The sequence below is a fragment of the Triticum aestivum genome, chromosome 5B (genome assembly GCF_018294505.1).
Source record: "Triticum aestivum cultivar Chinese Spring chromosome 5B, IWGSC CS RefSeq v2.1, whole genome shotgun sequence".
In the NCBI taxonomy this organism is placed as follows: domain Eukaryota; kingdom Viridiplantae; phylum Streptophyta; class Magnoliopsida; order Poales; family Poaceae; genus Triticum; species Triticum aestivum.
In genome coordinates this window covers 692,825,699-692,850,213 of record NC_057807.1, presented here as the reverse complement: position 1 = coordinate 692,850,213, position 24,515 = coordinate 692,825,699, and the positions used below count along the sequence as shown (strand labels likewise).

The following is a 24,515-nucleotide window of genomic DNA, read 5'->3' as shown; positions in this document are numbered from 1 at the left end:
TAGGGTTTTGGAGGCTTGGGGCGGCGGGAATGGGAAAATGGAGAAGTGGGCGGGGCGGGCGGCGTGTCGACCGGAGGGAAAAGGAAAATGGGGAGGCACACACGAACACCACACGACACAGAAGATCCGGGGCCGGTTTTGTCACAAAATTAATAAGTTGACCCAAAATTTTGGCAAGTTCAAAATTTGGCAAGTCCAAAATTAATAAGTGTACCTACAAATGGTGTTTTTTTTTGGCAAGGACAAATGGCCTTTTTTCTACTAACGACGAATGGTTCGTGTCATTCGGTGACAATTCCATGAGATCATTCCATTCCATGCCACTTCGAGCCTGTTCGGGACCTTCCTCAACTCCACAGAATCTGCAAATCCAGCTACCCGAGCTAGCTTCTCGCTTCACCTGGTGATTGTGATGCATTCGGCTTGTTTGGCAGCTTATCCCGGTAAATGTACAATAGCATCACCATGACTGCAATAGGGAAGTAGCAAAGGCGAACTCACCTTGGGTTTGGGTGTGAGGGGGCGAGGGCGAGGAGGTGGGCTGAAACGACGACATGGTAAGCACCAACATCAATGACGTCAACGTGGGCGTCTCCTACCAGTGGGGATGTTGCTCCTGGCTAGCAGCGGGGGAAGTGCTCCTTCGGGACAGGATCAGGCGGGAACGGGGCTGGAAGTAATGGTCGGATCTACCAATAGTGAGGCTTGCCAACTGACGAAGGGGTGGAATGGGCGTACCGGTGGGGACCGGCGTCCGGCTGTACTAGGTAGGTTACAAGCGGGAGAGATTAGGAGGGTAGCGATTTTTTCTTTTTCTTTTCTTTTTTTGCGAGAAAACTTTCAATTTATTCATCAATTGTCAATGTAGTATAAAGAATAGTACAAGTAAAATTTGCATCCAGGTCCGTACACCATCTAGTGACGACTACAAGCACTCGAGTGAGCAAAAACAATGACACGCATACGCAGAAGTTCAGTGCACCAATCTGCCAAAAAAGCAGCTGGAGTTTTTTTTATTTCCTAAAGGCTTGTCGCAAAGAAGGGTACGAAGCTTTTTCTACCGGCAGAGGATCGACAAGTCAGAATTGTCGATGTCATTGCTAGATAGTATTGACAGATGGCGGACATTTGGAGGAATTCTTCTAAAGTCATCCTTCTTCTTCACAATGTAACAATCATCCTCTGAAACTTTCTGTGCCATATCATGCAACAAGTCATGGATTACGTATTTACCTTGAACTTTTTGAAAGAATGGCCGATTTAAAAGGTCATTGAAGTATTGACATCCAATATCTTGAACGGGAATAACACCCTGGCGTTTCACAAAGCCTTCTGCCGCCCAAATTTCAGCTAAGCTGTCCTTTTCAAACTGCTTATCTTTGGGGTACACAGCACAAAATGAGAAACATTTCTTCAAGTGGAACGGTAAATACATGTAGCTCAATCGAAGAGCTGGCACAATATCAGTTGCCTCTTGGTCCAACGCCCACAATTCACTGTCTAGTATACTATTCCAGTGTGATGTATGAAGGTCACTCTGTAGCATGCGTCCAAGAGTTTTAGCAGCTAAAGGAGAGCCCTTCAACTTTGGAAGTATCTCTCTACCAATGTCTTCCAAATCTGGAAAATCATTCGAACTCTCAGACCCAAACACACATAGTTTGAAGAAATTCCAGAAGACATCATCCTTTAATCCTTCCAATATAATAGGTTCCATAGTGTGCACTAACTCAGAAACCTTTTGTGATCTAGTGGTGACCAACATCATACTTCCTTGTAGCACATTTTTTAATGGTGCACAAAACTTTTTCCAGCACATGCCATCTTCCTTCAGAGCATTATCCCACATATCATCGAGGACAATCAAGAACCTTTCATTGCTCAGTGTGCCAGAAAGAACAATCTGAAGAGAATTTAGATTGTCAGTTTTTGTCTTTTTACCTGTACAGGATTCTATAGCCTCTTTTGTTAACCTCTTCACATCAAAATCATCCGAAACACAAATCCAAATTATTATTTTGAAGTGAGACTTCACTAGTGGATGACTACAGATATGCTGGGCCAAAGTGGTCTTTCCAACACCCCCGATTCCAACTAATGGTAAAACTGGAAGATCAGCTAATCTTGATTCATTACTAACTTGATTGCTTGTTGACGCACCATCTGCACTAGGTTTCCACTTGCGTTTTGAACCAGCGCTACTATTTGTAGGCACATTGAGCAATCTCATCATCTTCTTTAGCAGCACATCACGACCAAATATTTTTGTTTCATTGCAAAATGAGGTAGTCTCTGGCCTGACTGATTTGTCAAACCGTGGTGTCGCTTCACCCAACCCCATTTTCTCTAGGCATTCGGAAATATTAACCAACCTTTTATCGATATCATTCACTTTGCTGAAGCTACTAAAGAAGCCAGTAATAGATAATTTGTTCGCATTGCCTTCCACTATCACCTTATGGCTGTACCATCTGAGATCATCAAGAAGGTCTTCAGCATCGTAGACTGCATCCTTGAGCTTTGGAAGGAGGATCGCCACACTATCCTTGTGGCTTCTCCACTCTGCTCGATCGATGAGGTCATGCTTTGCAGGAAGAGTATCACTCAGGAATTCCAAGCCACTTTGCAACTGAAGTAGATCATTTTGATACCTTTCCTCAAGAGTGCCAACTGAAGTATTGTTGTTCATTATATCCATGATGATGGCAGAAGTATGAACACTTCCTTTCTCCCTGTTGACAAGAATGTACACAATGAGCAAATATATTTTGTGGTCAGAGGCTGCTAATAAAGGTATAAATACAATAAGCTAGATGTGATGTGATTATATACACCACATTTCTTTTCCAGAGTAAAGTATTAGTTGTGCGACTACCCTTTGAACCATTGTTTCCATATGTATAGTTTAGAGAAATTTCTTATCTAACACTGTATAAACTTTGTTTCCTTCTTATTTGACATTTTTTTTGTAGTTGGACGTAATTTCCCTCTTCTAATAATAATAAGGAAAAAGAAGAAGAGGCCGAATCGGCCATCCTTCACGATTCCCTGATCCGACGCGTTCGTCTCCTCCACATTCTCCCTCAACCCTAACTGGCCGTCGTCAATGTGTTATAGTTTTGAGCCAGCTAGCAATGAAGTCGCAGACTAGCTCTTGACGGCCCGGATGTAGTTATGGAGGTCATACGTGCTACCGGGGCACTGGAAGCTCGTTCAACCACGTTTTGTCGACCCCATAAGGCTATGGGTATCGAGGGTGTTGTCGATATCGCCACCCGCCACGTCCACTGTTGTGAGATAATCGCTAAGCCAGTGATTTGGCTTCGAATCTCTGGCGTATTCATCAACACCGCATACGATGAAGGGCTTTGTAAAGGGATGGGTTATTACTTCATAGGAGAAGCATGATGGTGCATTGCTGGCGGTGAGGGGTGTCGAGGTCGCTGCTGGCTCGTAGCTATATCCATACCGTTCCTTTTCCCGGGCTCCGATGCGATCACGGTGGCCGGGTTGGTGCCTCAAATGCTCGTGCATCGGTGGAGGCCAGGGAAAAAGTGCTGGTTGTCGGCCTATGATTGCCGACATCTGTTGACGCAATTTTCTAGGTTAATCGTCTGGTGGTGCCATCACTCTGGGTTGAGAGCCCTGGCGATTGTGCTGCCGGGGTTGTCCCGCTGTGGAGAGAACACCATCGTTGTTGGTGAGACGAAGTATTGAATTGCTCACGTTTTCCTAGAGCACAATGGCGTTTCAGAGAAGGGTTTGCAAAGAAGCGATGATGTTTGCGCCTAGGACGCCCAAGATAGCTTGGAGCCGCTCAGTGAGTGTTACGGCTGCCTCCAGATTTTAGGCCGGAGTTTGTACGAAATCAGGCTCGTTGATGTTGTCGATGCCGTTGGCCATCTCGCTCTTGGAGTTGCAAGGGCGTTGGTGGTTAAGCAGGATTGGCGGTGAGCTTGCCTGTAGTGCTTGTTGGTCATCATCTCTGTCCAACAGGCATGTTCTACTACGGCCTCGTCCTTATACTTGTGCGGCTGCAGATTAGTAGAAACTATGTCTTGCCTAATGGCCTCCATGGCTATGATAGTAGGATCATCCCTAGCTAGGGGTGTGCTTAGGAGCCATAGGTATTCATACCAGATGATTGTTGGGGTCATCATTAGTGCAGAAAATCCCGATGGGCCAGCTCCAGGGGTCATGAGAAGCCCAGAGGTCCAGTCCTTGGAGCGTGAAGCTAAGATTGCTCCTAACAAAGGTTTTTGAAGCCAGAGGTACTAACGGAGCTATGATTGGAGGGGCGGTGATCAAAGGGGTGGTGGCCGGTGGTAGCATGATCGTGAAGGAAACCCCACTAGCTAGAGGCGGAAGACCAATTGTTGCTCGTGTTAACTCCAGAGTTGTGCCCAGGGCCATCATGATGACCCACTCCAGCATGATGGCCTCTGGTGGGTCGTCGTCTTCAGTTTCTGGGACTGAGATGAGCCTTGCAAAGTTATCCCCGCAGATTTCTGTTTTCGGGAGTGAGACGAGTCTTAGAGAGATATCTCCATTGTCCCAGAAATAGTCATACTAGATGCAATCCTCCTGCTCATGAACGTCAATGAGTGGGCGATTGGTGCACATCATGGCGACCAGATTGGATGCCTGGACAGTCTGGTGGGTTTCTATAGTCGTTGTGCAGCATCCCAATCCAGAGATTGGGGCGTCGTCTTTAATCACGGGGTCGTATATGGTCGATTGTCGCGCCCAAAGCTGGGTTTCGGGGCTAGGGCTACGGGAGCATACTCCAAATCCTGTTTGGGGGTCACGTCTATTTCCCGGGGAAGTTATGGCACATGGAGTAATAGATCGCAGTAGCGGTCAATGATGAACTCAATCATGCAAAGAGAAGGGTGCGAACGGGGGAGGGCGACAAGTTGATGTAGAGCCGCCCAGCCTCATTCGCGAAAAAGGTGAAGCCGAAGTAGAAGCTCTGTCCTGGTATTATGCTACCAGGCATGATTGGAGATCCGACCTGGGTTTGATTTCCTGCTGGCGCTGCCCATGCCCGGCAAGCCAACTGATGGTACCAAAAGACGACAGTGTCCTCGGTAGGGTCGAGAGCGTGTGGGATGTATATCAAAAAAGGCTTTCGCCCGGCTTTATATATAAAGCAAACATCAATATCATCCGAAACAGACGCACGCCAACACCACACACACCGAAGGCAGGATACAAAAGCGATGAGCGCAGCAACACCACCCCTAGCGCACTACCACGAAGAGATGAAACTGCATACAACGAACCGTGGACTCCAAGGCAGCGCCTTCAGGAAGGATACGACACCGGAGCGCCGCCACCGCCCAATCCGAGGATCAGAATTTCCCCTGGAGCCACACGACGGGTAGTGAGAGCCACGACGACGCCTTCAAGAGGGAACAAGCTTCGCCGTCGCCGGTCCATCCGAAGATAGAGCAGGTTTTCATCCCGGCCAACACTCGCCGCCACCGAACACTACACCCCGGCTACCACGCCGCCCACACGGCCATGGCCACCGGGCAGCGCCAAGACACGGGCTCTGCACAAGAGCACCGTGCTACCACCACCAGGGCAGCCGCCCCGGCATCCAAGACCTTGACACCACCGCACCCAAGACCCGACGCTACCCCAACTAAAGAGACGAGTGGAAAAGGACCCACCTTTGCACCCCTGGTCCACCCCCAGCGTCGAGATCCAATAGGTCGGCCAGCACTAGCATCCATCGACCCATCCTGCAGCCCGGAGCGCGAGACGAGTTCGGTCCTGCGGCACCATGGGGGGGGGGACGAGGTCAGTCCTGCCGCACCGTGTGGGAGACAAGCTCGGTCCTGCGGCACTGTGCGCGAGACGAGCTTGGTCCTACTGCACCGGGCGCGAGACGAGTGAAAGGGTCAACCCTTCAAAGGGAGTAGCGATCAGGCGCCGAGGAGATGGGGTGAAGGCCGAAACGGCCGATCGCAGACAAGCCGACGTCGGAGAAGGCTAGCCGCCACCGCAGGCACATCAGCCAAGCCACCATGAAGCCGCCACGACACCGGGAGTCCACCACCGCCGGACCTCCACGCGTCGCCGCCCATGGCCGGAGCAACGGCCACACCCGGCCGCTGCTCTACCCACGTCCTCCGGCGAGCTCCTAGCGCCGGAGCCGCCGGGCACGCACCACCGTCGCCACGCGCCGCCGGACAACCCCCACCGCCAAATCCGGCCGGATCCAGCAGGAGGCCGACCGCGCGCCACCTCCCGAGACGGGAGCGCCGCAGCCGCCCCGCCACGCGCGAGATCCAGGGCGCCGGCGTGCCGCCACCAGTTGGCCGCCCCGCGAGTCCGCCACCGAGCTGCTGAACCCTGCGATGTCCAGCGCCGCTGCTCGAGGAGGCCGCCTCGCGCGGATACGTCTCCAATGGATCTATAATTTTTTATTATTCCATGCTATTATATTATCTGTTTTGGATGTTTTATGCTATTTTATATGATTTTGGGCTAACCTATTAACCTAGAGACGACTGCTAGTTTCTGTTTTTCCTTTTTTTTTTGAGTTTTACAGAAAAGGAATATCAAACGGGGTCCAAACGAGCTGAAAATTCCCGATGATTTTTTATGGACCAGAAGAAGCCCCCGAAGCAAAAGAGTTGAGCCAGAAGAGTTTCGAGTCATCCACGAGGGTGGAGGGCGCACCCTACCCCCTGGGCGCGCCCCCTACCTCGTGGCTGACTCGGAGACCCCCCCCCCCCCGACATGAAACTGACGCCAAAAATTCCTATAAATACAGAAACCCCCGAAAAGAAACCTAGATCAGGAGTTCCGCTGCCGCAAGCCTCTGTAGACACCAAAAACCAATCGGGACCCTGTTCCGGCACCCTGCCGGAGGGAGAATCCATCACCGGTGGCCACCTTCATCATCCCAGCGCTCTCCATGAGGAGGAGGGAGTAGTTCACCCTCGGGGATGAGGGTATGTACCAGTAGCTATGTGTTTGATCTCTCTCTCTCTCTCACTCTCTCTCTCTCTCTCGTGTTCTTCATATGACACGATCTTGATGTATCACGAGCTTTGCTATTATAGTTGGATCATATGATGTTTCTCCCCCTCTTCCTTCTTGTAATGGATTGAGTTTTCCCATTGAAGTTATCTTATCGGATTGAGTCTTTAAGGATTTGAGAACACTTGATGTAAGTCTTGCATGTGCTTATCTATGGTGACAATGGAAAAGTCACGTGATCTACTTGATGTATGTTTTGGTGATCCACTTGCGGGTTCAGTGACCTTGTTAACTTATGCATAGGGGTTGGCACACGTTTTCGTCTTGACTCTCCGGTAGAAACTTTGTGGCACTCTTTGAAGTTCTTTGTGTTGGTTGAATAGATGAATCTGAGATTGTGTGATGCATATCATATAATCATACCCGCGGATACTTGTGGTGACATTGGAGTATCTAGGTGACATTAGGGTTTTGGTTGATATGTATCTTAAGGTGTTATTTTACTACGAACTCTAGGGTTGTTTGTGACACTTATAGGAATAGCCCAATGAATTGATCAGAAAGAATAACTTTGTGGTGGTTTCGTACCCTACAATAATCTCTTTGTTTGTTCTCCATGATTTGTGACTTTGGAGTGACTCTTTGTTGCACGTTGAGGGATTGTTATATGATCTAATTATGTTAACATTGTTGAGAGAACTTGCACTAGTGAAAGTATGAACCTTAGGCCTTGTTTCGACGCATTGCAATATCGTTTTCACTCACGTTTACTACTTGCTACCTTGCTGTTTTTATACTTTTAGATTACAAAAATCCATATCTACCATCCATATTGCACTTGTATCACCATCTCTTTGTCGAACTAGTGCACCTATACGATTTACCATTGTATTGGGTGTGTTGGGGACACAAGGGATTCTTTGTTATTTGGTTGCAGGGTTATTTGAGACAGACCATCTTCACCCTACGCCTCCCACGGATTGATTAACCTTAGATCATCCACTTGAGGGAAATTTGCTACTGCCCTACAAACCTCTGCACTTGGAGGCCCAACAACGTCTACAAGAAGAAGGTTGCATAGTAGACATCACGCGCCGACGTCCCGCGAGTAGGGGGAGAAGGGCCCCGCCGTCGCTGTGCCCACCGGGCTTTGCCCTTCGGAGCTCGCCGGTGGTGGCGGGGGGGAGGGGAGGTAGGGCGGGGCCGAAGGCTGCGGTAGCTAAGGATCCCCCCCCCCCCCCGACGCGGGCGTGACGCGCGGGGGGGGGGAGGGGAGGGAGGGGAAGAGAAGGGGAGGGTGGAGCATGGCGGGCCTGCGGCGACGGGAGCAGGCAAGGGGGGCGGCAGCGGGAGGGGAAGAGAAGGGGAGGGTGGAGCATGGCGGGCCTGGAGGCGCACGCCCGGCGGCCTGCGGCGACGGGAGCAGGCAAGGGGGGCGGCAGCGGGAGGGGGTGGGAACCCTAGTGTCAGTTTATTAGACCATACCAATGGCAATGCAAGCCGTGCCGGATGTATCAGAGGGGAACACACATGCGGATTTTACCTAGGTTGAACCCCTCATGGTTTGAGGTACCACCCTACTCATGTTTTGTTTTTGATTAATGGCACAAACTCCTCGTCTGTGGGGGTCACTGGTTTGGATATTTCTACTTTCCTAGTGAGGTCTTTAAGATGAGTCAGATGACCTTTGGCTTTCCCCCTCAACTTATAAAAGGGGAATAGCTAGGGTTTACAAATTTCCTAACCGACCTTGGTACCGAAACAACAAAGAGATCATTGCCTTGTGAGCCAAGATGGTAGTCCTCTAAAAGTCAGGCTTCCTATCGATCAAGGGCCGAGCCTAAAACCATGCTACCTGGGACTGGAGGACGATGCATTGACGGGCTTCCCAGAAAAGGGCCACCCTAGTACAGTGTACCGTCAATGGTCACCTGCAGGCCTAGGGGCTATCATGCAAAAACTGAAGTAACAAAAGGCAAGCCTCGGTTATCAACCTAGCCATGAGAATGACCCAAGCCCAGGGGTTATTGGGAATACAAGAAGAAAAATTGAAAGTAAACCAAAATGCAAAGGAATGGATGCCCCAGGCCCGCTTTGTAGGAAACCAACACCAAGGCTTGGGGGGACTAAAAGCGCTAAGACAAATCGGCATGTCTTCTCGCCATAGAGATCGCATCGGTCTCCAAGTTTGCAAAGGGATATTCATGGCGCTTGAGCCTGGGCTCGATATTCTGATACAGCCACCTTTGTTTCTTCTGACACACCAGACTGGCCTCGTTATCCTTCAAATGTGGCCCTGACATTGAATATGTTTGGTTAGCGACCGCGACCTCCTTGATCGACTCTAGTAGCATGACCTGGGGAAAAAATTTAGATCTTTGACGCCCTTGTGCTCCAATGAAAAAGTGGGTGCGCGACATAAATACGCTCACCGGCTCCGGGTTGGTACATTTTGTAGCAAGCATCACAACCGGAGCTGAAACTTTGGACCATGTGCCTTCATAATGGCGAGGGGCACTCGAGAACACGGTCTAGGCTACAGGCCAGGCATAAACTCTTTCTCCAAAGAGGCCCCATCAGGTGCCGTGGACCCAGCAAGCTCCGCGTGGTCAAATGGTGTCACATACCCTAAACACTCCACATATATGGCCTCGCCTTGACCTACGACGTTGGCTATCTGAAATGATGAGGCCATCACATCGAGCCCGAACGCTCCACTGCATGTCACCTCGCTTGTAAAAGGAGTAGATAATTGGCACTTGTGGCCCGCCAGCTTCTTCTCGGGTGACTTCCAATACCTACGGCGGAAGATCGAGGGTAGCAAACAGCAACACCAAAGCAAGCACTTGCAAGGTAGTCTATGGCTAGCACTTACCCGCTCTCCTCCGGCGGCTTCCGGGCAACCATTTTTGGTTACTGCAAAGGAATAACTACCTCGGACCATGGTGCAAAACCTAGCACTGTTGCGCCAATTCTCGACTCGGATAGATCCACGATTCCTACCTCAGCTTCGGCACGAGGCCTCTTCAAGTGTTCCAAGTCAAAAACTTGAGTATGATCTCCAACGCCATAAGAGTTTGGGTTACGTTGTTTCTTCAGCATCGACGAAACAACGGATGTGCTGGCCCCACTAGTTAGGGATCGCCTGGGAATCGCCCTTCCTATATATAAAGTGTTACATCACTACCAACAACACTTGTAGGGGCAACGGAAACAGAAAGGAAAAGGAACTAAAGCCCTGCAAAAGTACCAGAATAAGTGTGGGCTCAGAAGGATGATGAGGCAAAAATTGAGATAGAGCATAATGGAGACTCACATTTTTGGGAGATAGCCATGACAAAAATGTTGTACAACCACATTGAGAGAAATTTCCGTCAAGGTAACATGGGTCACAAAGTGCATTGTTACTTCAGTCCTAGCGGAGCGATGTCATCCCACTACAGACGGTAGGAACCGTTGGACCCCTCGTATTCATACATGACATGCTTCCTCTTGGTTAAAGGCGGGATTTTACCTTCCAACGCCATAATCTGCTTCCCCATAAGTATGATACCGTTAAGGCGCTGAAACCCCTTAACCAGTAATCCAACCTCCTATGTAGGTCGGATTTATAGCTTCTAGGAGTCCCTTTCCTTCGGTGGAGTATTGGAGAACTCTGGAATCCCATGGTTTTCATAATACCCAGAGAAGTCTGGGGCGTCATACGAGACCTTCTACCACACCGGGGGTGTTTCTAGTAGTGGGAGCACGAAATAGCTGGAGTCTGACATCAAGTAATGTTAGCTCCCGCGCAACCATAAGCCATGTTGTCATCTCCCCGCAGATTCACACAGGAGAAGTAGCACTAGAGCCTGGAATGTGGTTAGGTCCCTAGGACGCACTCGCATAATGTGATGAGGTTTGCTATGTGGATAACTTCGTTGGTATAAGGTGATAAAGTCAGTAACAATTGTATCGAAGGAGCCCGTTGATGAATATATGCAGAGGCATAGACTGGTCGTGATAGAGAAACAACATGGTGATAAGGTGATCGCAATCATCAGGTGCCAGTAGGGCTCTCCTTCTGTGCCGATAGCCACAAGAGCTTGGTTTGTGCCGGAAGGAAACCCTGAGTCATCAGATCTTGGAGATGGCGCCATGTCATGGAGATACCGACCATCTCCCTTTTCTCCTAATGATGGTGGGCACTCCCTTGATTTCATGGGAGCACCCCCAGGGCATTCTCGCCGATGGCATGACCACATCTTTCACCGCCGGAGGCCGAGCTGCTCCCCTCCATCGGAATGATCTTAGGTTGCAAGGAAACATAAGACAACGAAACTCGATATCTCGCAACAGTCCAATGGTGAGCATGAGGAGGAATAAGGGTGATTGAGACGTGTATCAATATCCTATCGCCCCTCTCTCTCTTTACAAGATGAGGAGGCAGCTCCACGTAATAAAAAGGGGTCAAAACTATTTCACATCCATCAGCCACATTTGATCTGGGCACAAGGAACAAGGCACAATGGTAGAAGTGGAACAAGACTCTCTGTGGGACCGGCGCTACCTCGGTTCCCGCGTCAAGTTCCAGAACCATTAACTGGAGTAGGATGACTAATGGTTGACATCACCCTGGGCTCTCGCGCCAAACTGTTTGGCGACCTACATAAATACGACCGAAGGAATGATGGGGCTTGGGGGTTCAAGGCCTGGAAATCAATTAGGCTTTCTCCAAGGAGGATTGAGGTGGTCCATGGGTTCTCTCGAGCATATGCAGAGCCAAAAGGATTAGAGCTGGGATAGAAGAAGTTGGATCAAGATGCTACTTTAACACGAGAGGAGCCCGTCAGAATTTGGCCCTGTATGAAGACCCGTAGGGGATGGTTCCAAAACTCCACACACAGTTTGGAGGCTACTAATGGTACACATGTACGATGGGTGGCCTGTATGTAGGGAAGCCGAAGGGTGGGCCGACCTTAGGGCCCGATAGGCCCAAGCGTGGCCTAGATCCCTTGCCCTGGAGTAAACTTACGTTCCAGAAGAGAAGTAACTTGGTAGACAAGTCATGGATATTTTGATCCAATTTACACTATATGGTGGTTAGCAAACCTCTAACCCTAGGCCTCGTCACCCCTATACAAGACAAGTCCAGGGGATAGCTAGAGGCATCCTCCCACGGAACCATTAGTCTCAATAGCAATTTTACCATCACACTGTAACTCCCTCATACGAGACATTCCACCATCAATTCAATCAAAGCAGGACTAGTGTATTATCTCGATCTGAGGGACAGAACTTGGCTAGACTCCTCGTGTTTGGTCCCCTCTAGTACTTTTGGTCATGCGGTCCAACCTATCGGGACTATTGACAGTTTTTGGTACCGCCAGGTAGCCTTAATAGCACCGAGCACAGCCATTCCCGATGACCCACACTATCTGTCATCTCCACCATAACCCACTATGGACCACCATCACACCTTCTTCCCAACTCCAACGCACCCACAGAGAAGCGAGCCGCACCCGCCTACACGCCATTGACGATGAAGCCGCCGCAACCGAGCCAAGATAGATGACCACTATTGTCGGCCACCACAACTGGAAGGCACGATAGAAGCCTCTGCCCAAACCGCCTATCCAGCAAGATATGGATGAACAATGCATGCCACACCTATCGTCACTGTCATGCAGAGCACACATTGCCTTCACTCCACCTGCCCCATCCGCCTTCGTTGTCCAGCCGAGCACGCTCCGCCTTCGTGCTGCCCGCCGCATCGCCAGCACGTCACCCACGTATCTCAACTCTAGCGTGCTACCAAGAAGCAACATTTGCTGCTAGTGCGGAATCTCGGCCAACACAACATTGTCCTGTGCTGAGACTGTCGTGCGAGGAGATAAGGGAACCACACCGCTGCCACCTTTGAACGGGCTTCGCCCAACTGCACCCTATATGGGTTGCGAGGGAGGTGGAGGGAGGTCTCGGCGGTGCCTAGGTTGCCCTCCCCGTCGCACATGGGTGCGGTGTGCGAGGGGTGGGAGGTGGGTTCTTCCGGAGGAACAATATGACTAAGACCATGTTTAGTAAGTTCTTATGTTGCAATACTGTGATTTACTTTCAAGATGCCACACCAATAGACATAACTCAAAAACCTACTACAATACTTCTCTTGAACCCTAGCATATGCTTAAGCTACACATTAACACTCCTTCTTGGTTTTAAAATAAACCCTTTTTTACATTTCACCATCTTCAATACACAAGTTTGACCATCGCGTTTTGTACAAAATGGTGAAATATCCTGATTTTAAAAAATTCACCGTGGAACTATTCTGCACTGAAATATTAATAATACTATTTATATAGCAAACCTGAGGTAGTTCCATGTGCTTTCTAAAATGAAAATGTTATTATTTGTGAAATATCCAATTGCATACATGTTTCACAAAGGATCAACCTGATATTCGAGTTCTGGAAGCCATCGCAATTATCGGCCCTGGTCACATCTTCACGCCCTCCAATAGCATGGATCTTGGGGTTCCTGAAACATTTAATTGACAAGTTTAGAGTAAGTAGAACACACATCTTCTTGTAAACGAAAAGGGACCAGAAATTGTGTATTAACCTCATGATGGACTCATGTTCACAATCCATGGGCTCGGCACGGGATTCGAACCAATTGTTGTTTTCATGTACCCCGATAGAAGCTGAGGAAGGTTGTAAAATATAAGTTATATATCACAACATTTTGCATAAAGCAAAATAATATATTTCTATGATATTGCAACATGATGGTGTAATAATTTAAAATAGTTGCTCCTGTTCTTTGCAGGCATTTCAAATATTACAAAGTGTCAAAAACCCAAACATGAAAATGTTGCTCGCACTTATGCATTTTCATTGAGAAATTGATATCAGTGGAAATGCACTTGTAGTACTCAGAGTTTGGAAACATAATTATACATTTCTAAAATTTTGCGTGTGGCTGGGATCTTTGAATATTGTAACAAAAGCCACTGAATTTTAAGTTGTGTACCTCCACAATTCATTAATTTGTATATTACAACAATGATCTATACACATACAAGGATTGCATTGTGTTAGTACTAGAAATATTTTCCTTTTCTCGCACGCTGATCCACAAGCAAACTTATTTTCCATATATCCAGGAACAAGGCGTCATCAAGAAGTGTTCAACATCAACTCAAAAATAAGAAGTGTGTAACATCAACTCAAAAAGAAGAATTGTGCAACATTGATCAAAACCAGGGGCTAAGACATCTTGGGCTCAAGTATAAGCACCAATAGCTAAGAAAATCTTGTAGACCAAACTCAAATATAGAGTAGACCCCTATCTTTGACCTTACAATGAATCAAGGCAAGGCATTAGTGCCGGAGTCCTGTGTCGTTACGGCTTGGAGAAGCTGAGACAGGAGAGCGCCACCACCGATGGATTCAATGAAGATCATGTTAGATGTGGCACAAGGCGGCGGTGAAAGGAAGCTTGGGGCATATGGGGCAAGAGGCGGAACAGGGGTCCGGTGAGCTATGTAGTGGGGGAACTTTGGTCGAAGGTGAAATGGTGTGCATCATCGTGTCGACCTTGGCGTTAGGTAGGGCTTGGTCTATAGCTTTTCACAAAGGGGTGTGTGAGGCGATGGTAGGAATGAAATGACGTGAGTCCACCATAGGCGGTGCGGGGTGGCGCATGGTGGTGCCAAGAGGTAGGGAGCTTGCGATCGGTGAAGCGATTGCCGAACATGAGAGAGAGAGAGATATATAATTGTACATTTCTAAAATTTTGCGTGTGGCTGGGATCTTTGAATATTGTAACACAAGCCACTGAATTTTAAATTGTGTACCTCCACAATTCATTAATTTCGATATTACAGCAATGCTCTATACACATACAAGGATTGCATTGTGTTAGTACTAGAAATATTTTCCTTTTCTCCCACGCTGATCCACAAGCAAACTTATTTTCCGTATATCCAGGAACAAGGCGTCATCAAGAAGTGTTCAACATCAACTCAAAACTAAGAAGTGTGTAACATCAACTCAAAAAGAAGAATTCTGCAACATTGATCAAAACCAGGGGCTAAGACATCTTGGGCTCAAGTATAAGCACCAATAGCTAAGAAAATCTTGTAGACCAAACTCAAATATAGAGTAGACCCCTATCTTTGACCTTACAATGAATCAAGGCAAGGCATTAGTGCCAGAGTCATGTGTCGTTACGGCTTGGAGAAGCTGAGAGAGGAGAGCGCCACTACTGATGGATTCAATGAAGATCATGTTAGATGTGGCACAAGGCGGCGGTGAAAGGAAGCTTGGGGCATATGGGGCAAGAGGCGGAACAGGGGTTCGGTGAGCTATGTAGTGGGGGAACTTTGGTCGAAGGTGAAATGGTGTGCATAATCGTGTCAACCTTGGCGTTAGGTAGGGCTTGGTCTATAGCTTTTCATAGAGGGGTGTGTGAGGCGATGGTAGGAATGAAATGACATGAGTCCACCATAGGAGGTGCGGGGTGGCGCATGGTGGTGCCAAGAGGTAGGGAGCTTGCGATCGGTGAAGCGATTGCCGAACATGAGAGAGAGAGAGAGAGAGAGAGAGAGAGAGAGAGAGAGAGAGAGAGAGAGAAATATAATTGTACATTTCGAAAATTTTGCGTGTGGCTGGGATCTTTGAATATTGTAACACAAGCCACTGAATTTTAAATTGTGTACCTCCACAATTCATTAATTTCGATATTACAGCAATGCTCTATACACATACAAGGATTGCATTGTGTTAGTACTAGAAATATTTTCCTTTTCTCCCACGCTGATCCACAAGCAAACTTATTTTCCGTATATCCAGGAACAAGGCATCATCAAGAAGTGTTCAACATCAACTCAAAACTAAGAAGTGTGTAACATCAACTCAAAAAGAAGAATTGTGCAACATTGATCAAAACCAGGGGCTAAGACATCTTGGGCTCAAGTATAAGCACCAATAGCTAAGAAAATCTTGTAGACCAAACTCAAATATAGAGTAGACCCCTATCTTTGACCTTACAATGAATCAAGGCAAGGCATTAGTGCCAGAGTCATGTGTCGTTACGGCTTGGAGAAGCTGAGAGAGGAGAGCGCCACTACTGATGGATTCAATGAAGTTTATGTTAGATGTGGTACAAGGCGGCGGTGAAAGGAAGCTTGGGGCATATGGGGCAAGAGGCGGAACAGGGGTTCGGTGAGCTATGTAGTGGGGGAACTTTGGTCGAAGGTGAAATGGTGTGCATAATCGTGTCGACCTTGGCGTTAGGTAGGGCTTGGTCTATAGCTTTTCATAGAGGGGTGTGTGAGGCGATGGTAGGAATGAAATGACGTGAGTCCACCATAGGAGGTGCGGGGTGGCGCGTGGTGGTGCCAAGAGGTAGGGAGCTTGCGATCAGTGAAGCGATTGCCGAAAATGAGAGAGAGAGAGAGGGAGAGGGAGAGAGAGAGAGAGGGAGAGAGAGAGAGGTGGGTGGAAGATTGAGATCCTGCCACCCAGTTATGAATATAAGGCAACAAGAAATAATTGATAGAGGTGGGTCGCTCTCACGACTAACACGGGACGACCGTCATGCCAACCAGCCTCCTCTCTGCGTCCCTCTCCCTTGAAGACGACGGAGGTGGTCACCTGGTTAGACGGAAGAGGTTGGACGCTCCTTCGACGTCCTATTTCCTATTGGAAGTATGCTTGAGAGGCAATCATATGATGATGTTATTTTCCTATGTATTCATCAGTCATTTGTATTGTCCTTGAACAAAAAGAATGATATGTATAAATAATAATGTGACTTGTTTGTGATACTATATATTTCATGATGATTGTTCTAATGGTCCCTAATCCATAAGGTTATGCGGACATATATCCCTTGACTAGCGTACGATTCAGTTGATGACTATTTTGCAAGCTAAAGGCATAGAGATCTAACCCCGATAATATGGACTCGGGGATGAGCTCAGTAAGTTAGATAGAGCCACTTTGATATGCAGCAAGATACAGTCATTTGCTATTCTCAAGTACAATGTATATGCTATGTCCTAGACTTGATGTATTCGCATGTACTCGGGATATGAATTGGCATACTTAGGATCTATAAAACGCTACTCTGTAACATAATAGTTACAAAGGTGGCTTTTGGGTTAGTCATGAAACTGTGATGAGACTTGGTGGGACAAAATGAGATTTCTCCTTTGATTCAAAGAGATCTTCTTTGGTTCCACTCGAGCAATGGTACTCAGAAATCATGATCATGCGACTCTGGTTATGTGCTAATCCTTGTTTGGGAATCTATATCACAGTTTTAGGAAGAGAGGCTGAGCAAGGGTTACAAGTACTTGCCTTAAGTTTGACAATATATATCATGAGAAAAAGTAATGTTGCATGTGGGACATTATCAAGGTTCATCAATATGACTTTGTGCATATAGGGGAGTTGGCACATTCTCATAGGAGGCTTAACCAGCTATCGGCTCGGGTTGTGTCCATGTGTACATGAACCTATATGGTCATGCACTTATAGTGCAGGAACCCATTCGGGTTGGATCTGAGTGGAATTGGGAACAATTTCCTAATGTGCATCAAGTGTTAAGCCCATCTCGAAGGGGTTCGACAGTCGCTCATGACCTAGTCGCACCATTCCCACGCCATGTCATGCGATCAAATTTAGAAGTCCACCGCCCGAGGTTCCTCCTTGCATGCAGATACCTGGGAGGCAATGCATCTGTTACGCTTTAACAAATCGTTCAAGGAACTGTGAGGAGATTTTTGAGAATTCTTCCTAGAGGAGATGGGGGCCGGGCATCGCCATCTCTCTTTCTACTGCCATGACTACGCGTATATTCGCATACTAGAATTCTTTTGTGCTACTCATCTTCATCTAGATGTCGATGACCCCCTGGTCCAAGCCATCGGGCCCTTGGTCATTTACTATGGGGCAAGCTCTGATGCCTCCTCCTCCTCATCGTTGTCTGCCAAGGTCCGCTCACGTCACATGTCGGTGAGGTGCATAAGGCAGAGGATCATCATAACCTCCCAATGGACATATCGACTCTAGGATGGCTTGGTTTTTTGCCACAAAGCTGGGACTAGCGGCGAGCACTATGAAGGAGACATCATCTACATGCTCGGCCTCGACCCATGCTTCCGTCGCGAGGTGATCAGCCTCCATGGCCTGGGTGATGTGGAGTTGCTCATGCGCATCCTCCATCCCAAATCCGCGGGGCTCAACCCCCATGCCCGCCTATTCCTCCTCCTCCGTCGGCACCTCCTCCTCTGCCTTGCCCTCATCCTGGTCCGACACCTCCTCCTTCGCAGGGAGATCAACGAGATGTGCCTCGATGGTGTGCATCTTCTGCGCGATCTCTACTTGACACTCGGATGATAACATTTTGTAATAGATGATCTTGTGATGGACCATGGCGGACGGTAAGGTCAGAGCGGAAGGGGAAGCAGAGGGGGAAGGGATGGCTGGACGTACAAGAGGGGAAGGGATGGTTGGACGTACAAGTGGTAAAAGAGGCAAATTGGGGCAGCTACGGTTTTCCCTCGCTGTCCTGCTTTAAATAGCCGCGTTCTTGGGCCCTCGGGTGATGCACCGAAGCTACGCCATGAAAGCACTATCACATGGGACCTCCCGACAGCCTGATGAATTTTTGCATGGGTCCCACCCAATAGTCCTACGTGGCAGACGTGTTTTAGAGTGTCCGAGCGGCCCCATATTCGCCCCACGCATGTATGGATATGAGGGTTGCCAGACAGCTCATGAGTATGGACTGGGTTTGGGGCGCCCGGTTCGGTGGAGTTTTCGGGTCCGGGCTGGTCCCAAGACATTTAAGGGAGAATTCCTGGTTGTAGATGCTCTAACATGGACACTCATTTGACCTAAATAGTCTGAAATCCTGGTCTCAAATCGAGGGGCGGGGTAGTGGAGTGCCTACTGTCCTCCAGGTTGGTCGGACATCCCGGTCCTCCCACCCATTTTAACTCTCCCCACCTTGTCACTCCACTTCACTCTCATCAAAACCCTATCCGCTTGAAGGACAAGAAATAAATCACAGAGGAGCGCAAGCGTTGTGGCTGCTCGGCGGCTACCGACCAACATGTCGTCGTCCTGTCATATGAAGGATCTAGATGGAGTTTGTAATCTCGTCCACACTGCCACTGAGACATCTTACCGTCATGGGCTTGCCTGTCCACATCGCCTTGCCGCCACGTGTTGCATGTCCCATCGTCCAACACAACGTTAACTGGTCCGGCCTCAAGCAGGAGCCAAAGTTTTCGCAACCGCCAGAGACCGAGTTCAATCGGCAGCTCTGGGAGACAGTCCGAATTTCACATTTTATGTGTTTAAAATAGGGGCGAAATGAGTGATGACATTAGGTGGTCGGATGCCCGCCGGATGTCCGTGGACACACCCGGGTGTGTCCATGGATAAATGGGGCATTCGTTTGGGTATTTCTTTTGGAGACACCCTTAGCTCTTTAGCTATGTGCATTAAGACCGTGTTGTAGTGATGGCTGATAAGATTATGTCGAATCCCCACCATTGTTGCATATTCAAATTTGCAAACTTTTCTAAATAGGCAACACAAGCAAAACCCTGGAATTGGTGGAGATGCTTACCTGAGTTGTTGTGGTGGTTATAGGCCAAGGCCTCCCTACTTTGTAAGTTTGTAGCCTGTAAACTAAAAATTGTAGAGGTTTAGTCCATGTAAAACATTCTAAATTCAATCATCAGTGTGAGTGGTTGGAGATTGCTGCACCTGTTAGCGCACTAATCACAAAATATTTAGGTGGCAAACTGGCAGAATAATTCATTCGCATTTAGGGTACATATAGTACTCCATCCGTACAATAATATAAGATATTATTGTATACTTATATATTGGGTGTAATAAGATCTTATATTATGGAACGGAGGGAGTAGTTGATATAGTATATTTTGCTGTCCGGGATAAATATTCATGATTAATTCATCTAGGAAAATGTTGTGCTGAGATATTGATGTAGATCCAACAACGGGGTAATGAACTCAATTTTTTTAAGCTACAGAGTATTATCTAATTGCTCCCTCTCTTTCGGTTTTTTGATGCTCATGTGTATTCCTATAAAAAAATACGTTCAGGTCTTATATACCAGGAGGGAGGGAGTACGTTTGACATATCCTGAGGGAAAAAAATGTTTTCCAGTATTGTAGCTCCTACTGTTTCATAAACAAAGGTATCAATAGCTAGAGTATAAGTATCACAAATCTTTCAATACCTCGTTTGAAAGTGACAGCGTTTCAATACCAATCCTATTAAGTTCACCGACAATCTCTTTTATAGTCGGTCGTTTATCTTGGTCATCCTCCAAACATCTTAATGCTATTTCGATGCATGTCTGGATTTCTAGCCATGTGTGTGACGACATTGTTGGATGTAGCTTTCGCCATTTCTCACATACCTGCAATGTCAAAACAAAATGTTGACATACTGCATACATGTATTGAGCAAGAATAAGACCAAACATTAATTTAAGATAGACGAGTATTCATGATTCAGAAACTCTTTTTTTTTCTTACAAGCTCAATGATTTTCTCATTTGAAATACTTCCACAATCGCGGTACCTCTGGCGTCCAGCCATTATTTGTATGACTACGGCACCCAAACTGAACACGTCATATTTTGGTGAGATTTCTTGTTTGTTGATATATTCTGGTGGCATGTATCCCCTGCATGGTATCATATCCATTTAATTTGCTACGAAGTTATATACCAAATTATCATAAGGTACCAACTCACAGTGTCCCCATCATTCGTGTTGCAGTGGTAATGGTTTTTGTTAATGAGAAGATTCTTGATATACCAAAATCTCCAATTTTCGGAATCATATTCTTGTCCAGCAATACATTGGCCGGCTTTAAGTCTAGATGATAAATAGATTCTTCATGTGCATTATGAAGATAATTCAAACCCTGACTGACTCCCTTAATTATTTTGTAACATGTCTGCCAATCAGGTCTGCATGGCTGCTCATCTGTAGAAATAAACAGTAATGTATTCAAAGATGTCAATTGAGAGATTGAAAGAGGTCGTAAATTTCTATAATGCTTCTTTTCATGCAAAATAAGATAGTCTTATTAGGGCACAGTCGTACCAGAAAGGAGACTCTCAAGGTTTCCACCGTGCAAATATTCAAAGCAAAGAATTCTTATTGGCTCATGAGCAAAGATATATTGTCCATCGTGCATTATCCAGCTAGTACCTGGATGGTAGCAATAGCCAGCAAACTGTACAATGTTTTGATGATGAGCCCTAATAATGTTATTGAACTCATTTGTAAATTCCTTGTCGTCAAGCCCTGTGTGATTAAGCTTCTTCAGGGCAATCTCTTCCCCATTGTTCAATACTCCCTGTTAAGTATTTCTTCATCATATGGCACATGGGTACTTGAAGTTTGCAGTAGCAGATCAGGTAAGAAAATACAAAACATAATTAAAAATCGCACCTTGTAAACTACTCCAAACCCACCCTTGCCAATTATACGGTCGTCAGAAAAATTATTCGTAATACTTTGTAAGAACTCGAGTCGAAACTCCCTTGTGAGTGGACTTTTGTTCTGTAAATTGCTCGCCATAGTACCCTATATCTCCGGCTGGCGGCTAGGACGAGCCTTCATGTCCCCATAATCTAATAACACGGAAATCGTTTCAGATAAGCGGAAACGTTGTATATATGCATAACTTTCACAAAGAATTGCTTATGATTTAAAAAAAGAATAAACATGTTTATATACCTTGTTCTTCTTACATGCACTCTGACTCAGATACCTGGCATCGGAGTCGATGAGCTTAACCTTCAGTCGTTGATCGAGCTCTGCTTGTCTTGTGTTCCCACCGTGCAGATGGGACGGACCTTAATCTCCTCCCTATGGTTAGCCACCACAGGATGGGCTGTCACATATGGCCCGAGAGGCAGGGAAGAGAAGGCAGTAAGAAGACGACATGGAAACTCCTCACGTCTACACAAACATCTACTGATTGCGATGTAGACCGGCCAAGAAAATTCAGCTCTATACCTATACAATATATAGTGGAATGGGAATATAAAATGAAAACAAGTGGTGATCAAAATGTCCCCTGCGAAGTGATAACAAATTGACAGCTCGCCAACTTGGTGGCAGCGAAAGAATGGACAAGAACCGATCAACATTGACTTGCAACCACGACTTGGAGATTTTTATTTGTAGAATTATTGCTATCGTCCAAGTGACTACTTGATTACTCCATTTTACAGTCGATGATTTTACCTTGGGATTTTACGTTTTATTTTATTTAATAATCAAAGAGGAAAACACTAATATTTTCTTCCATCTAAGAAATGTAAAGTCAGAAATTTTGGTGCCCTATCTCCATTGAGCATTGTTTTTTGAAAAATTCAAAACAAATGTTTCAATGTTTTCAAATATTCTGAAAAAAATACACAATGTCGTAGGGATGTATACTGCATGTTCACCATATAAAACCAACGATTTGGTGATCTTGAAAACGGCATTGTTCACCATATAAAACCAACAATTTTAACTTTTTTGGGGTTTCATGAGAAAATACATTGACAGTGAGCTATACCAAAATGAAAATTTGGTGATCTTGAAAACGGCATTGTTCACCATATAAAACCAATGATTTTAACTTTTTTGTGTAGCTCGTGAAACAATGTATTTTCTCCTGACAATTTACACACATGTCCATTTTTTGTTTTTTTTCATACTTCGGAATGTGATTTTTGAATGATTCAAATAAAGGGCTCCATGGAACCCGAGCACTAAAACACCACACTCAGAAAGCATAGTTCCCTATTCACCTCCAAGATTTTCGGGCGCGCCTATATCTAGCTTGACGCGAGACGTAGGCTGCTTCGCCTGTGGGAGAGCAAGACTGGGCCGGCCCAGCTCGCAGGCATCCACAGCCTCGTTTCTTTTCCATGTTTTTTCTTTTTGATTTTTTACTCTCATTTTTTATTTTCTTACTTTTTTACTTAAAATGTTTTGATTATATATATATAATTTTTTAACTTTTTAAAATGTTTTGAGTATATCTACATTTTTAAAAAAAATTGTTAATATAGCATTTGAAAAATGTTAAATGTGTATATTAAAACTGTTTCTCATATACACGGAAAATCAATATATAAAAAATATACAACGTGTATGTAAAAATTTGTTCATGTATTTAAAAAATGTTGATCAAGCAATCGAATAAATGTTCATCTTGTATAAAAAATGTTAATCATATATTTCAAATGGTAAACATGTATAAAAACTTATTCCTCATACATATATACAATGTGCATGAGAAAAGTTAGTCATCAAACGAAAAGAAAATGAAAAACTGTTAATCATCTATTTCAGAAATGTGAAACGCATACAAAAAATGTTCTGGTGTACACGCAAAATGTAGAACATGTAATAAAAAATTGAACATAAGAATATAAACTTTAAAAAATGTTGATCCTATATTTCAAAAATGTTAAACATGTATTGAAAAATAGTCTTGATATATACCGAAAATATACAATGCGAGAAAACAAGTAACCATCAACCATGAAAAAAATAAGTGATGATCTAAACATCTTATTAACCCACTTCACTCTACTTATGATTGCACCATCAACTACTTATTTCACACGCCACAATAAACTTGACATCAAATGTTTCACATCAGAAGGATACAGTAGGGGCCATCCCTGCTGTTATATGCAGCAATTCCAATTGGAAGGTGACCAAACTTCTTATAGAGAAGAAAGTCATCTGGAGAACGGATTCTTTTTTACAGAAGCACATCTAGGAATGAAGCGTGAGCGCGCAAGGTCTGTGACAATAGATTCATAAACTTAGCAGTATATATATGGTCCAAAAATGAACAAATAAGAAGCTCCTTCGATTTTTCCTTTCTCTGTTGGCTACTCAGGGTGGACGTGGCGAGCGGGCTTTTGGCCCGGCTCGCGGCTCGTTATGGACCGGACCGTACGGTCTTGGCTCGCTAAATAACATGGCCGGTCCGGTATGTGAAAAGGAGACCGAAATTCGTTCGGTCCGGTCTGCTAAAAGCTCGGTCCGGCTCGGAGGACCGAAGGCCCAGCCCAATTAGAGCTAATTTGGAGAGCCCAATACATATACACGGTGCGTGCGTGACCTAGCCGCCGTCCACGTCCATGCCCATGGCGCCGCACGGGCTGCTTCCTCTCTCCCCTGCGTTGCCTCCCTCTCCCCGGTACCGCGCCCCTCCACCTTGCGCCGCCACGCCTCTACCTCGCGCCGCCGCTCCCTCGCGCGGCTGCTCGCCCTCTCCCCCGCGCGGCCGCGCAGCCGTGCGACTCCCTCTCTCTCCCGTGCCTCTCCCTCGTGCCGCCACGCCTCAGGTGTGTCATCTCCGGCTCCGGCCACCGTGCTGCTACTCCAACGACCTCTCCGACACCCTGGGCCCACATGGCAGTGATTGGACGTCGCCGGGACCATGAGGACCGCCGGTCCG

The 24,515-nt window shown here is 46.5% G+C and overlaps 1 protein-coding gene across 1 annotated transcript; it reads right to left on the bottom strand.

Moving 5' to 3' along the window:
* Positions 1–1,042: 1,042 nt before the first annotated feature.
* LOC123114291 (uncharacterized) lies at positions 1,043–21,935 on the bottom strand. Its single transcript, XM_044535717.1, has 10 exons — positions 21,779–21,935; positions 21,491–21,672; positions 21,140–21,395; positions 20,785–21,019; positions 20,564–20,714; positions 20,263–20,445; positions 19,624–19,678; positions 13,597–13,678; positions 13,429–13,512; positions 1,043–2,732 (listed from the first exon to the last, which is right to left on the bottom strand). Exons 2-10 carry the CDS (start codon positions 21,617–21,619, stop codon positions 1,058–1,060), a joined length of 2,850 nt encoding a protein of 949 aa, XP_044391652.1. The 5' UTR covers positions 21,620–21,672; positions 21,779–21,935; the 3' UTR covers positions 1,043–1,057.
* Between the last annotated feature and the right edge of the window lie 2,580 nt (positions 21,936–24,515).